At 46.7% G+C, this 15,763-nt stretch overlaps 1 protein-coding gene across 2 annotated transcripts; it reads right to left on the minus strand.

Annotated features, from left to right (window-relative positions):
- Positions 1-671: 671 nt before the first annotated feature.
- PRSS23 (serine protease 23) lies at positions 672-9,417 on the minus strand. Of its 2 annotated transcripts, none has more exons than XM_087821620.1 (2): positions 9,383-9,417; positions 672-1,914 (listed from the first exon to the last, which is right to left on the minus strand). In XM_087821620.1, exon 2 carries the CDS (start codon positions 1,897-1,899, stop codon positions 760-762), a length of 1,140 nt encoding a protein of 379 aa, XP_087677746.1. In that variant the 5' UTR covers positions 1,900-1,914; positions 9,383-9,417; the 3' UTR covers positions 672-759. The 2 variants fall into 2 exon arrangements, with proteins under 2 accessions (XP_087677746.1, XP_016062306.2); XM_016206820.2 differs by lacking the exon at positions 9,383-9,417 and adding an exon at positions 2,404-2,589.
- Positions 9,418-15,763: the final 6,346 nt, after the last annotated feature.

Here is a 15,763-nt window from a genome sequence, read left to right on the forward strand (position 1 = left end):
ATGGAAGGATCGGCTTAAACCATCTTGCCCACTCTGGTGTGACTGCAAACCTGGCAGAGCCATATGCAAAGTCTTCCCCAAAGTAGAGCAACAGTCTTCGGAAGAGAAGCGATTTCAAAACTGAAAACAGCCCGGGTACCGACTGTAAGATGTAATTTAATATGTGCACCAACACAGGCAACATATTATATTACTGATCAAGGACTGCTGTGCAGATGCCCCCAAACCAAAATAGGATAACTGCCTGTCTCAGAAGTACTGTGAAAGCTCCTAAGAGTTGCATGTGGTGGGGAACACTGCCATCTGGAAACATTAGTGATTAGGCATTAAAAAAACACACACAAAAATAAGATGACTCTCAGGAGAAAATACACACATATACACACACCAGAATTTATATCTCCTGTATGCCACATATTTAATATAAACCTCTGAAACAAGTTCAGGTGAAATAAAAATCAAAGTTCCCAAAAAGTGAAAGATTAACTTAATCACTAAGGAGTCCCTATTGCCCCAAACATCAGTACGCTTTTTATCTCTATGCAAAAGTATGTCTTCAAACTGTTTAAATGATACGATAGGATACACAAACCAATTTCCAAATAACGATGCCAATCATCTTGCAATTGAAAAAAATGTAAAAGATGTTGACCCATTACGCACATACACGCACGCACACGCACACGCCAATGACACAACGTGGCCTCTCCTAAAATAAGTACGTGAAGACCTTTAAGCGCCGCAGGAAGGGTTCCTGTGTCACCCTTCCCTACAATCCAGGTAGTTTCCTTTAATCCAATAGCAAATCTGGGCGTACTTGAGCGGGGTGATTCTAACAGCCACGTTAAAATCCTGCGGAGAGCCGTTCATGTCCACCCACTGGTGCCCTGAAAAGATGCCAATGATCTTTCGCTCCCACTTCTGCTGTGGCCTCTTCCACATCCTCACGTAGACCCCCGAGCCGCTGGCCCCCGGCTGGGCGTCGCACTGCTGGTAGAGCAGGTCATAGGTCTCATCTTTGACGTCACAGAAGCGGTACACCAAATTGCCCAGGCGATCGTTGTCATAACCCGAGAAGTGGATCCTGCCCCCCGGCAGCTGCTTGGCGGGGGGGCTCACCCCGATCTTCATGAACTTCCTCTTGTGGAGTTTTTTGAGCTCCAGGAGGGCGTAGTCATAATCCATGCCGATGTCGTTGGCGTTGCCCTTGATCCAACCTTTGGGCACGTGGGTGCGTTTCACTCGGATCCACTGAAATTTCATCTTCTCGGGCACGGCCGCGCTGGAGTGGTTGGCCCCCCGACCGGCATCTTTAAACTTGGGCCTCAGGAAGCCCACCCGAAGTTTCTGGGTCCCCTTCACGTAGGTCTTGCCGTCGTGTATGCAGTGGGCGGCCGTGAGCACGTGCTTCTCCGACACCAGCGTGCCCGTGCAGCCCGTCGACAGCTTCACCGACGTGGAGAAGGGGTAGTTGAGCAGGAAGTCCTTCCCGAAGATGCTGAACCTGCTGTCGTAGCCGTAGATCTGCCGCCGCCTCCGAGGCTTGCCCGGGGACTCGCCCCCGCCCCCGCCCCCGCCGAGGACGTAGATGCCCACCTGGGTCTCTGTGCGGCTGCCGTTGGCATAGAGCGTCTCGTAAGACAGGTACTGCCTGACCTCTTGGTACGTGGGCAGCGGGGTGCCCTTGTGACACTGGGGTCCACACGAGGAGGACACTTCCAACTTAGCTTCGGCCCCAAAGTCCGGCTTGGCCAGGTGGAGAGTGGCCTGGGGCAAGACGACCGGGAGGCGGTAAGCAGGCCAGGTGGGTTTCCAGTGGGCACCCGAGGGGCTGGCCTGCCCCGCGGCACGGAGCAGGAGGAGCGCGAGGAGGAAGAGGAGCCCCGGGGCCCCCGCCATGCTGAGCACCTCTCTCTGTGGGAACAAAGACAAGCGGGTCAGGAGGGCACGGGGCCGGGCGCCGGCCAGCGCTCGCTCATCTACTGCAGAAGCATGCCTGCCATTGCTCCTAAGTCCACCAACCCTGCTCAGGAATTGAGGTGTGGAGAGAAACCCCTAGATAACTGTCTCGCTTACAACGCAAGGGCTTGACCTTGGGACATTCCTGTGGCCGGGTGCCCCAAATGCTCATCCCCTTCTGTTTAAGGCGCCCCTCCGGACAGCCCACGGCAGGGCAGCGTGCGCAGGGTCCCCAATCCCCATGTGAACGGATGGGCCAGCCTCCATTTCCGGGTAATTTTGAGCCTTCTTTGGGCTTCATACTAAACCTTCATCTTCCCCTACCTCCCTCACCCCCCCCACCTTTGTTTCCTTCTTTCCTCTCATTCTCATTAAAGCAGGAACTTGGAGCATCTACAGAGCAACTTGCTCACACAGGGGGCAAATTGAAGTCACTCAACCTACTGAGGGACGAGGCATCAGGAGGGATGGCTCCACAGGGTCACAGGTCCTGGGGCTCCCATCGCCTCTAAATACTGGGCGCGTTTAGAAGAATATAATTTTTTTTTGGCTTTGAATTTAGAACAACCTTAACCATTATAAATTTAGTGTCAGAGTCGTCAGGCCTCTAACACGCAAAATATTCCTTCTTCCTTTGTGTTCGGTCTTACACTACCAGGGCCCTTGCCAAAGGTTGAGCACGTTACGACTGTTCCTGCTGGTTACTTTTTCAGGTCTTTGTAGCTGCGGCCCCAGCTAGTCTACATGCCTTGAATTGGGGCCTATGCTAGCACTCAACACAGATTTATTGCACGAGTGCTTGTATTAGTGGAAGAGTGACTGAATGATTGGTGTGGCCCCAAGCCCCCTGTTTTGAATGATGCACGCCGAGTGCTAATGACCGAGATGTACGAGGGCGATGTGGCAGCTCAGAGGAAGGGCAGGAAGGCAGCTGTGGGAGGGGGACCAGGGGAGGCGTTCCGGAGGAGGTGATGCTTGAGGCGGGTGTTGAAGCTGAATAGAAGTTGGAAAACGTAAGACAAAGTGCAGAGGACTCCTAGAGGAAACAGCAGTCTACGAGGGCCGGGGGGCCTGCGACAGTGCAAATCATGCCGGGGATTATGCTGAGCTTAGCGAGGGTGGATCAGAGAAAGAGGTGGAGGCCACAGCCAAAAGCTGGATTATGAAGGGCCGTATACACGAGATAAAAGAGTTTGGGTTTTATCCTGATAGGTACGTTAAAGATGGAGATCAAATCACCCCACAGGAAAAACAACAACAAAAAAGAACATGGGAAGCAGTACTTTTCGCAGATGTCCAAGCATCGGTCGGCTCCGACCGGCTCGGAAGCTTCTGTTCCAGCGAAGCCGACTTAGCAGGTGGGGTGATTCATTCACACGCAAACGTCCCAAAACTAGGACTAGCAGGGTTAGGTCTCAAGAGGGCAGCGGGATGCAGCAGGAGTCAGGAAGAAACTGCTTCACTGTTCTCACCCTCTCCCTCTTGGAGACTACAGATCCGTTGGCAACTTTGGGGTGCCTTTTGCTTTCTTTTACATAAAACTGAAAAATCCCATTGAGCTGATCTAGTCCAGCCGAGCATGCCAGTCCCTACCCCCGATATCCACACGCTCTATTTCTAAAATATGTGGGTGTCCCCCCACCTCTGGGATCTTTTTGCTCATCTCTTTCTCTTTGACTCTACTTCTGTTGGGGAGAACAGATATGGGAAAAGAAAGGAACGAGGTCCTGGAAAAGCGAATTCCTTGGGACTTCCTGGTTCCTTGGAAATGCTTCTCTTGTTTTTCCAAATAGGAAGGATCTCTGGGCCCTTTTGTGGGACGGAAACACATCGAATTATTTCTGTAAATTCTTTAAATCATGGGGTGCCATCAAGATTGCACGTTCTGCCCGGCCGGGCGTGGCTCAGCGGTTGAGCATCGACCTAGGATCCAGGAGATCGGGGTTCGACTCCCGGTCAGGGCACATGCCCGGGTTGCGGGCTAGGCCGCCGATCAATGACTCTCTCATCATTGATGTTTCTATCTCTCTCCCCTTCCTTTCCTCTCTCTGAAATCAATAAAGACATGTTTAAAAAAAAAAAAAGATTGCACGTTCTAAGTGGACAAGGGAGGAGATGCTAAGGCCAGGACAGGCCAGCTTTACGAGTGAGGTCGGTGTGGTGAGGACAACCCTTTAGGAGACTTAGGGGGATGGCTCTGTATCTGATTATTCCCATCCCCTGGGGGAGGACCCAGCTCTTGGGCGTATCTAGGAACTGGACAGCCTTTTCTCTATGTAAGTTGCTGTCTAGGCGACTAAATACCCCCACACCAGAATCCCTGCCAAGTGTGCAATGTACTAGGAGGAATCATGTATCTCCCAGGGGGCTCCATCTTGGGCCCCGAGACACCGCCCCCTCCTTCCCTTGATTGATGTGGAGAACGTTCATGCCTGCTAACGCTGAGCAGCAAACGTGGCAGGCCAAGTTTTACTTCAGCTTATCTTAAGAAAGAAAACACACAATCCAGACAGAGATGCAAGCTGCCAAATACTCCTGTTTTCGAAATATGATTTTTAGGGGAGAGAGGGGAGGAGATGAGATAGTATTATACTGTGTATTATCGTAAGTTGTAGATAATATTTTCAATGTGCATGATGAACGTAACAGTTAAATTATGCCCATATCATTATCTAGATCGTGCATCTTCAAACCCCAACCCTGAAATTTGTATATTAACTGGATCCTGGTAATAGAGAGTTTGAATGATCTACTGCAGCAGAATCGCTCCAGCGGCCTCTGTCTTTAGCTTCATCCATTTGTCCAAACACTAAAACAGTCCTTTGGCAAGGGTGTCAGGGAAGAGCATAGCAGGAAAGAGTCTGAAACTAGGATCCACTAGGAACCTTGCATTAATGAATTAACCCCCCTCAGGGAATATTAACTCTAATTTCATTTTTCCACGTGCTTTGCCTACAGTAAACCCATTTAAAAAATACTTTCGACCTGGCTGATGTGGCTCAGTTGGTTGGGCGTCAGCCAGCCCATGTACCAGAAGATCATCAGTTAGATTCCTAGTCAGGGCACCTGCCTGGCTTGTGAGCTGGACCAGTGAGGGGCGTGCAGGAGGCAGCCGATCGAGGTGTCGCTCTCACATTGATGTTTCTCTCTCACCCTCTCCTCTCCCCTCTCTCTAAAAATCAATAAAAAAATCTCTTTATGAAAACTTTCAAAGATCTTGAAGCATGACAAATGCCACCACGCATACCTCTTTTTGTTGTTGGTTTTTTAATATCTGTCTTTCAAAAAGAAACACTGTTTTTAGAAGGCAGCTCATGAGAGTGAGTGGGTATGGAGAAAGGGGAACAAGTCTTTTCCTGGGTGTGAGCGCTGGGCAGTCAGCTGGGCCCTCTCACTAGCCACAGCTTCACTCCAGCCTCTCAACACAGAGGACAGAATTTGTTCTTCAGCGAAATGATGGATGGCGATGCCAAGAACCTCTAGGATCACTTACAAGTCACACAGTGCTGCTAGAGAATGCCAAAGGGTCTACCACAGAATATTACTAGAATATTACTGTTCTACACAGAGTATTAGATACTATTGCTAATTCAGAGTCCTTACAACTTAAACTCTGGTCAGTTAGCTAGTTAAGAAGTCAGCCATCTACAGGAACAGAACTGCTCAACTACAGGGCAGGGTGAAGTTCTAATCCCTTAGAAATAAGCTCTTCAAATACCTTGAAACAACAGTAATTCTATTAGTATGAAACATTGCTTCCAAGTTTCCTGTATGATTGCTTAAATCTATTCATTAACTTGTGGGGTACAACTTTGTTCTGACATTTTCTATCTTGATTAAAGTTTCTATGTAACTCTGAAAGCTATAAAACTGCATTTTAAAAAACTTTAATTGAGATTTAGAAATTAATGCCAGTCAAATTATTCCAAACGAATTCATTTTTTTAAAAAAAATTTCTGATCAGAAATTGGGAAATAAAGTTGTGCGTTCTCAGGTCTCTAGATGAGTTTAAACTGACATCATATTTAAAGTTACAGCTTCATAAATTGCTCACTCCTTTACCTAATGTGTGTTTAGGGTACCTAATGTGTGGTTTAAAAATTGTTATGAATACCAGGTAATCTCTTTATTCTTTTCAGCTCTGGTCTTTTCAGGTGCAGGAGTCTCTAATTTTATCATTTTCCAGGGTCACAAAAATCCAGGAGACCCTACTGTAGTTTACAGACAGCATCTGTGCTGTCTTTTACTGCTCAGGCAGGAGCTTTCACTCGTGAAATTATGGAGGGTGGAGGCCTTGGGGAAAAGAAAAAGGAAATGTTCCCTTGTTAATCTCTTGCTTATCTGGGTGACAAGATTTCCCTGATCAGTCCATCAAAGGAAACAAAGGCCTCCAGCAGAGGGCAGCTTCCAAGAATGGAGTGGAGGATCCTGGGTGTGAATGCTCTCAGGAAAGTGGGAGAGGGAGCTGGCTCTACTGCTTGCTCCCTAAGGCCTTTCCTGAGGCACTTACACCTCCCCTGACCCCTTCCTCATTAATAACATACCTAGGGATAACTGTGATGCTTTAAAATCAGGTTGGTGGCTCTGCATTGATTTCTCAACTCAACTGATTATAGAATAATTCCCCAGGAGACAAATAGTTATTGTTTCCATTTTTATAAACTCCAGGTAAGCCTGTGACATGCCCATTTAAGTTATTTAAATAGAAACACTGTAGAATGTAAACAGAGGTAATAAAAACATTCATAAGCTCACAACTGGAAAGGTAACTAAATGGGTTACATAACTTTAAATTCTCTCTTTACAAATGAATCACTGTATCCTTATAGAACTGTCTGGAGAACTCACACCTTGAAAAAGGAATGAAGATTTCCAAGTCTTATCTGATAATATCTAAATCTGGATGAAGAAAATTCAGGTCTACATCATTTCATTTTTAGGAAGAAGCCTTTACAGGGTAAGAATTCCTCATATACATATTTATCTTTTAAAGTTCTCATGTATCCTTTTCATGTATCACTTCACCTAAATGGCAAAGCAGAGTGGAAAATTAAGGTAGACAAATATTTTTTTAGCCTGCTTAGTAATATGGAAACTGTATTGCTTTTCCAACTCTGTATACTGACTCACAAGAGAATTACACATTCTATTCCATGCTCCATCATTCACTATGAGCCAGCGTCCGTCTGTACACTGTCTAAACACATGCATACCTTACGAGGATGCTGCCACTTCATGAACCCACCACTAACCTTACGGTGAAGGAACAACGTACATTATTAAGATGAACAAACAACACTCATCTGCTTGGAGACTGGGCACCAACACTGCTCTCTTCTAGTTCCGCACCTTAGACTTCAAAACTGCAACAACACAGGTCTCCTCAAGAGGGCAAGTCAACTCCTATCCAAGAAAGTGCTGGGAGGGAAAATCTAATCCCGGGGACAATAGATATAAACTATTGCACAACGTATGAACTCCAGTGACCACTGTACATAGTCATGACAGAAACAAACAGTGGGAAAGTTTGTGAAGATGAAAGTTTTGGTCACCAGTTGGAAGGATGACAAAGGGTTTTCCATGGAATCTGTGGCCAGGGATACTGAACAGTGAAACCATGCTAATTCCTAAAGCAAATACCCCCAAATGAACAAAGCTCTGTAGCCAGACCTGATCACATAATGGTTTAAGAATCACAGCCTTATACAGGAAAGAAATGGAGGGCATTTACGAGTGCAGCCGCCCTAAATAATCTCGTGGTCAAATGAAGCTTAACTTTTGTATCAGATTTTGGGCAAAATGAACTACTCCAGTGACCTGGGACAAACCTGGCAGCAGAACAAGAACAGAGTGTATAAAACTGTCAATGGTGAATCCATGAGAAACAAATTCCCCAGAGTCAGTGGGGGTTACGCATGAATAACGCCCGGTGAATTGAATCCTAAGGGATCTATGAGAAGAAACGTGCAGGAGAACCTGAGACTCTTAAACACGGCGGAGTGGGGCCAGCAACGTTCTCAGATCCACTAATGGGTACTTTGGCATTTATGCTACAGACAGAAAAATGCACCCACCATTCACCATCTACCTGAATAAGTTGTCATTGTTATAGAATGAGATCCATATTAGTTACCTTGGAAAAATGCTTCCTTTCCAGTTCAGACACAGGAAAGGGTGAAAAATTATCTCTTGACTTGATATGAGACAAATGCAAGCGAAACAATGTATTCAAATGCAGATGGTGTGCACAGGATCACACACACTTTCACAAGTAAACATAATGGCTTTCTGTGGCATTTCCTAAGTTCCTTCTCCCCACTCCACCTCCTCTGCATTCCTGTCTAACAGACTTCTTGAGAGACATGGGGATAGGTCTATTTTAAATGCTCTTATGCACAAATAGGATCCTGAAACAAGTGCAATAAATATCCTGATAGTAATCTGTCGTTCGGCTTTTGGCCACAGCTGACTGCGAACTATAAATTTAACTCCTTTCCACACCACCACGCGAAACACGATTCTCACACTGGCCTATCTGATCCTAAAAGGTGCCCGGGGACCCCTCAAGTTCAATTTCAGAAGCTGAGAGAAGTCAGCCTCAGGCCAACACTAACCGGGAGCTTTCCACCCCCGACGGGGCTGTTTCTGAAGTCTCATGGGTGTCGCCCCAAGGGCACTAAACCAACAGTATTTTATCAGCTGTTTTCTCAGGAAAGCAAACCAAATTTGCACTCAGACGGGGAGCGGCGGTTTTCCCTCACCTACACAGCTCTTCTCTCTCCTCTCTTAAAACACTTAAAAAACTTTTCGCAAACTTTTATTTATAAGTTAACTAGTGATGGATGCCCGCAGGCTTAAAAGTATTTGCTGTCAGCCACCGCTGATAGTTCACGGACGCTGGTCTCCCGGGGAAGCACGCAGCCCTCACTTTAGGCTCCGGGGAGAGAGCCTCTGCCCCCAGCCCGTGTTTACCGAACTTCCCCGCTCGCTAAGGTGTGTTCACAGTCACGTGCCCACAGTTAAAAATTAATGTTCAGATCTTGTGGGACCACAAACGCCACACTGGAGGAAAACAGGTGGTGGCTGTGTGTCTGTGTGTGTGTGTGGGGGGGGGGGGTTGCCACCGTCCGGCCAGGGGAGAGCTCGCCCACCGCGGGTCTCCGCTACCCCCGCACCCAGGACCGCAGTTTCTTCAAAGCGTCTTTCTCCACCCACGTCCCCGGTGACAGCGCGTGAACCCAGGTGCCCTGCGGCGCGGGAGGCCCCGCGGAGCCCCTTCAGGCCGCGGGTCCCAGCGCTGGAGCCCGAGGGCGGCCAGAGCCTCTTCCCCGGGACGCCCCGCAGCCTCCCGCCCCCGCGAGCACCGGCCCTTTGTCCCGCGCCGCCCGCGCCCCGGGGGCGCCCCAGCCGCGCCCGCACTCACCCGCGCCGAGCCGCCCGCCGCGGCCGGGTCCGCTGCGCCGCTCAGACAGGTGTGGGCGCCGGGAGGGCGCGCTCGGCTCCCATGCCTGCCCCGCGGCTGACCGAGTGCGCGCGGGGCGGGCGAGCGGGGCCGGCGGCGGGCGGGTCCGCCCCCCGCGCCTCGCGCGGCCCGCGCGCCCCGCCCTCGGGACGCCGCGCGCCCGCCACCCGCCCCACCCGCACCCGCCCGCGCCCCCTCCCCTCGCCGCCCGACTCCGGCCCGGGCTGGGCCGCGCGGCTCCGCGCAGGTGGGTCCCCGCCTCCGGGCGCCGCTCGGCGCGGGTTCGCGCGGGGGGCGAGCCCTGCCCGGCACCCGCGCGCCTCCGGCCCGACCGCTCCGCGCACCGCCGGGGCCGCGGGGCCGAGGCCGCTGCCTGCTCTCAAAGACAGATTACACCCGCACACACGCACCCCCCCCCCCCAAATCGACGGACCTGGGGTCTTGGGCCACACTCGGGGCGCAAGGAAGCCGCTCGGCCAATTTGCAGAACTGGCGAAAACCCCGTGCGCTCCCCACCCCACGCACACTTGGAGAGATTTTAGGTGATGACCGAGCTCCTTCCCGCTTCACCCAGGTTCTCAGGCGCCCCCAAGGACCGCACGCCCGCATTCTGGAGCCGCGACCACCCCTGGTTTCCCTGCCCCTGCCCCCCGCGCGGTGCTGGGGGCGCGGCGCGCGGGCTGGGGAGCCGGGGCCTCGGCTCTCGGTCGGGGCACCAGCTGGTGGGCCTGCTTTCCAAAGTCACTACGAGGGGCCCGCAATTCGGGGCGTTCCTCTAACCAGGCGGGTGACCGTGCCACTTAAGAACCTAGGTGGCAGAGCTTCCCTGTTCGCTCGCAAATGCATCAGTTTCATTTAAATGACCATTTACTGAGCGCCTTCTGTGAACCAGTTTTCCTACAGGCCGTCCTGGCAAGGAGGTGCGGATACCACTATTTTACAGAGGAGGAACCCCGGGGTTCACAGAGGGTTAATGACGCGCCCCAAAACACAGGAGGCCACATTTTTTTTTTTCTATCAAGTCTCTTAGCCTTTCTTTTCTCCCATCAGAGCCTGCTCTCAAAAAAACGAGGGCCTCCCTCCCCCCTCTGCCTAATCATCTCTGTTCCCAGGTTTGACTGTCAGGCACCTTCCCTAAATCATCCGACTTTACTGCTCAGGTGTCCACCTCCCCGTTGTCGAGTCCCTTCCCGCTGTGATCTGCAGGGAATCGGCAGGCGGTTTCCTGGGGAGTGTGAAGTTGCAGCTTCCTGGTGAAGCTGCCCAGGTGGCCATGCTTATAATGTCTGGCCTCCTTTTTGCTCCTTTCCTATGATTAATAATTAATAACAGTATCAGAGGATTGACCAACATGTTCACAAGTTGTCTAGGAAGAGCCTGAAAACAGTTTAGCAAGGGTTTAAAGATCCTTCTCTCTTTTTTAAAAAGCAAGATAAGCACGTAAATCCAGGAACAAATCAGCAAGTACTCATACCACTTAATCTCAGTGTTTTGGCATTTTCGCACGTATTTTTCGATGTATTTTTTTTTTGGTCCCCACCCAAGGATATTTATCCATTGCTTTTCCGAGAGCATGGAAGGGAGAGAGAGAGGGAGAAATATCGATGTGAGGCATTGATCGAGCCTGCAACCGAGGTACTGGCCCTTGGCCAGAATCGAACCCAGGACCCTTCAGTCTGAGGGCTGACATTCTAACCTGAGGCAAACCAGCCAGGGCTTTTTCTATGTATTTGTTAGTAGCAGAAGTCATTCTACATATATTTCCCCCCGGAGCTGTCATAACTGCATTCTCATGTTACAGCATAGTTTCTGGTCCTATTTAATGGCTTTCTGTTTTCATTGAATGCAGGCATCATAGTTTAGATAGCAGCTTCCCAATTGTTGGGTACTTGGATTTATCCCTCTGTCTTTTTTTCTTCAATTATGAGTAAGGCCATGATTTGTGAAGGCAGCTTTCCTTTGTATATACTCAGGGCGTGAAGATAATGTGCAAAAAAAACGAGGGCCTGACATACCCTTTCCAGGGGTATGTTAATGACGTAACCAAGGTGTTAATGACGTATCTAATATATTTGTGTTTGTAATCTATTTTAAATAGGAAAGCCCCAAATGCATGTTATTGTGCGGTATTTCTCAAATGTAAAGGAAACCGATATGCTTTATTCTTTTAAGGGCAAAATTTTCTTAGATCGCCTCAGTATTGTCTTACGTTTCTTTCTTTAAAAATGTTGCACGCACACACACAAAACCAGTTGTAAGCTTATGTTAAAGCTTGGAGCAACTCTGGAATAAAACCAAAACAAATGTATAGATTAAATATAAAAATCTCCAAGAACATAAAATTTACATGAGACATGTTGACTCAACTGCTAGCACCGTGTGGTACTGACTGCCGAGTTCTGTGTGGCTCTCCACGGTCACGGTGTGTGAGGTGCCCTGTATTGACCCAATTTTCTTACCTCTTTCCTGTTCCAGCTATCACACCTCCTTTGCTCACACCTAGTGTCATTGTAGTAGAGTCTGGACTCTAATACATCATTCAGCGGTGAACTTTGTGCTGTTCCTTTGTTGTTAGCATAGGAACTGAAACAGTAACTCCTGGTGTGAAGGCACAGCACACATAGGCACTGAAATCAGGAGGCAGTACTTGGCATCATTCATTTGTTATCATAAATAGGAAAAAAATAAATTATGAATCTTCAAGGGTCTGTAGCTTCCAACTGGAGAAACACCATTAAAAGTCAAACACTTTACTTAATAGCGGAGCTGAGGGCGGGCTGGGAAAGAGGGAGAGAAAGGACAGACTTCCCAACTATGCTCGAGTTTTACTAGTTTTACTCCAATTCAACAAATATTTATTTAGCACACAACACGTAAAGCATTGTGCTAGGCTCCAAATTAAAGAGATGTCCACAGAAAGAAAGAACAGGACACAATTAAAAGGGTGCCAGTGGCATTCAACGATGGGAGTACTATTCCAAGCTCTTCCACATATTAGCTGTGTAGCTTTTGGCTTAACCTTTCTGAGCCTCAGTTTCCTCCTCTGTAAAATGAAGACTAGCTCATAGGGTTGTTTTAAGAATTGAGTGAATTAATACACATAAAATGGTTAACACACTGCCTGACCCCCAGCAAGCCCAACAATACTAGCTGTTGTTGTATCTGTTATGCAACAAGAACATCCTTAGCTCTGCTTTGCTTTCGAGCACCATCTCTCAGCACACCTCAACCCGCTTTTACATTCATTGCTCATTTGTCCTGGCAGTTTTAAAAAAATAACACTGCAACCAATTCGGGGAGGTAGAATCATGGAGAACAAGATAATTATTGCCTCATTCAGATGTAAGAAACTGAGACAGTGAAGGACCAAGAGCACATCCCTCCCCTATGGTCATTCCCACCGCCAGTCTCAGGACTAGCGCCCCCACCCAGACAGGAGCTCTCGCTACAGATGACCAGTGGGCGCTCAGGGCTTGAACAAACACCGCTAGCTTCTGTTGTTTCCTGGAGCTGCCAGTGGTAAAATGAGAGGATACTACGTGGCTCTACGGTTGTCACTGTGATTGCCATAAGGACAACGTTGAGGACAGATGGATAGGGTACTTTGACTTCCAACAGAAACACCCTGTGTAAATAGAAAGTGTCCTTTGCTTTTCTTTTTGTGCTTGCCCACTCCCCTCCTTAAAACACAAATGCGAAAATCCTCACTGCTTCTTAAGAATTTAGTTCAACTCCATAATCATAATTCTCAAACATGTGCATAGCAACTGAGTGAAGGAGGCAGCCGATAGGTGTTTCTCTCTCTCTTTCCCTCTTTCTTCCTCTCTCAGAAAATCAATGAAAACATAATTTTAAAAATGCATTCAGGTCAAGGCTCACACAGTTACTGAGTACCAGCTTGGTATAAGGTGACTGTGCAGGCGCAAATATCCTTTATTCACCTGTAGGGATTTGTGCTATGACTATCAACAAAGCAAAACCACAGATAGGAGGAAATAAGATAAAGGCTGGAGCAGGCTACAGCTAAAGAGCATGGAAGAGGGAATCATTAATTCCCACTCTGGCCGGGGTGAAGGCTTCCAGTAAGGTGGTCGAATTTGAGCTAAAACTCAAGGTTGAAGAACTGAGAAGTGAGAGAATCAGCGAGTGAGTGAAAGGGGTAGAACTAAGATTGGATTGTAGTAGTTATAGCTATGTTTGTTGACTGCATAGTATGTGCCATGTAGTGTGCAATATACTTTTTTACAAGTTATCGTCAAGACAAACAGAAAACTAGGGCCTATGATTATCCCCATTTTGCAGATGAGGAGACCGAGGGTCAAAGTAAACAGAATACTCAGTGTTTTACAATCGTGACTTCAGCTCAGTCTCTTCCACTCTTTTACGAGGCTCTGTTTTGTGTTATATTGCTTCCCAGACCTGCCTTTTCTCACGCTTACAATAAGGAGGTTGAATCAGTTGCTGCTGCTGCAGCTCTAAACATCCTTTTGATTCTATCTTGCTTTTGTTGCCATTGGGCAATCACTTGGTTAAATGACCTCAGAGCAGGAGATGGGAATGGAAGATAACTGGAAACTCAGGGTGGCAGGGAGGTGAGAGACCCAATGCCAACCCTAAACTGCTAAACTCAGTGTTAGTGCTTATTTTTCATGAGGCCAAAATCCATATGTAGCTTCACAATTTGTCAGTTTGTAAGTTATCAGTCAATGAGGATTATTTCTAAGGAGATAAAATTACATATTTAAAAATCACTTCCATATGGTTTCTTATTTCTATGATAATATAGATCTACTGGTTTACTTAGTAAGTAAGGGTGTTTTCAGCGCCATGTAGTGAGTGAAAAGGGAAATTAACCAAGTGGGTATCCCTACCATGGGGGCCTAGGGAGCAAAGAATGTGAAGCCACTTTAGAATTCAGACTGACTTGGATTCAGTTTAGAATTCATATAGTCACTGGGTGGCCATGGGCAAGTTTTGCAACTTTCTGCACCTCACTTTTCTCATCTGTACAATGGAGCTAATTGAGGGCTGTTGTAAGGACTCCGTGAGTTAATCAGTACAAAGCACACAGCACAGGGCTCAGCACAAAATAAATTCCAAATTGGCATTACCTATTATTAATATTATTACTGCTATTACTATGAATGCTCAAGAAATGTTTTAAAATTTGTTGAATGAGTGAATCAAATTGCTATAGTACTGGTGCCAAAAAGTTTAATACAAGCTTTCTAAGAAAAAGCTATCTCAGGACTTCTGTTCAACCCCAAATCTTTCTGTCATAAGTCAGGTCTATAGGCAACATAGAGTTTCTTAGTATCAAATTTAGGAAAAGTCACACATTCAAATGGGAGCCAGGGTTGTATTTTTTGTCTTCTAATCTCCACCTATAGGACTATCAGTTCCTATAGTCAATAAACATCTATTGAACCACTAATATTGTCAAGTCTATATATTTGTCAGTGTTTTAAGGGTTTTGCCCTTAAAACACTGACAAATATAATGATGGTAGCTTTAAAATATTACATGGTTAAAAAAAACACACCAAAAAAAAAAACCACAGCAAACTCCCATATTTTTTTAAAATGCTAACAAAAAGAACCACCAGAATTACAGCACTTAATTTTTTAAAAAATGTCTTTGAATTGCACTTAAAACTTTAAAAAAATTTCTGTTTTTGTTAAGTATAGATTACTTATTTTAAGTGTTTGGAAATAAAAGTAGTCAGTACACTCTGAATGTAAATAAGTGAAGGTATAATACATAACAGCTTAGTATATAAAGTAGTTGTATAGTTAAATTGTCACATGTGGTACCTTAAAAAAAACTGCACAGCAAAGAAAGCTTTACTCTAATCCTACTTAAAAGAATATACCATCTAAAATTATTAGGAAGAAAAGCAGGCTTAGGCATTAGCAATTTCCTGTATACGGTGGGAGTTATTTTAAACTGAAAAATTAGAAACATTTTGAAAGAATTGTGTGTTTCTCATTTTCCCTGGTCAAAATCAGAAAGTCTCCCTCCCGAGACCAGCGCTGGACTTCTCTGATGTGCTCTCATTTGTATACTGGATCTCATGGTCAAGAACAAAAGAGAAAATAAAGATTTTTTTTTTGTTCCTTTAATTTAAGGAGAAGCAGCAGAGTTGCTGGCCTTGAAATAGACTTTAAAAACCTTTTGATATTCTGTTTATACTTATAAAAATTTCTACCAAAGCTCTGTAACTTAAAAAGAAATTTTTGGAACAGCCATTTTGTTTTTAATTCATGTTTATATTTATCCATAAATATTGGATTCTCTTTTCTGTGTAATAAGAAGTAAGCTTTAATGCGGTTAAATATGGGG

This window comes from Miniopterus natalensis, chromosome 11 (genome assembly GCF_054644295.1).
Source record: "Miniopterus natalensis isolate mMinNat1 chromosome 11, mMinNat1.hap1, whole genome shotgun sequence".
Classification (NCBI taxonomy): Eukaryota; Metazoa; Chordata; class Mammalia; order Chiroptera; family Miniopteridae; genus Miniopterus; species Miniopterus natalensis.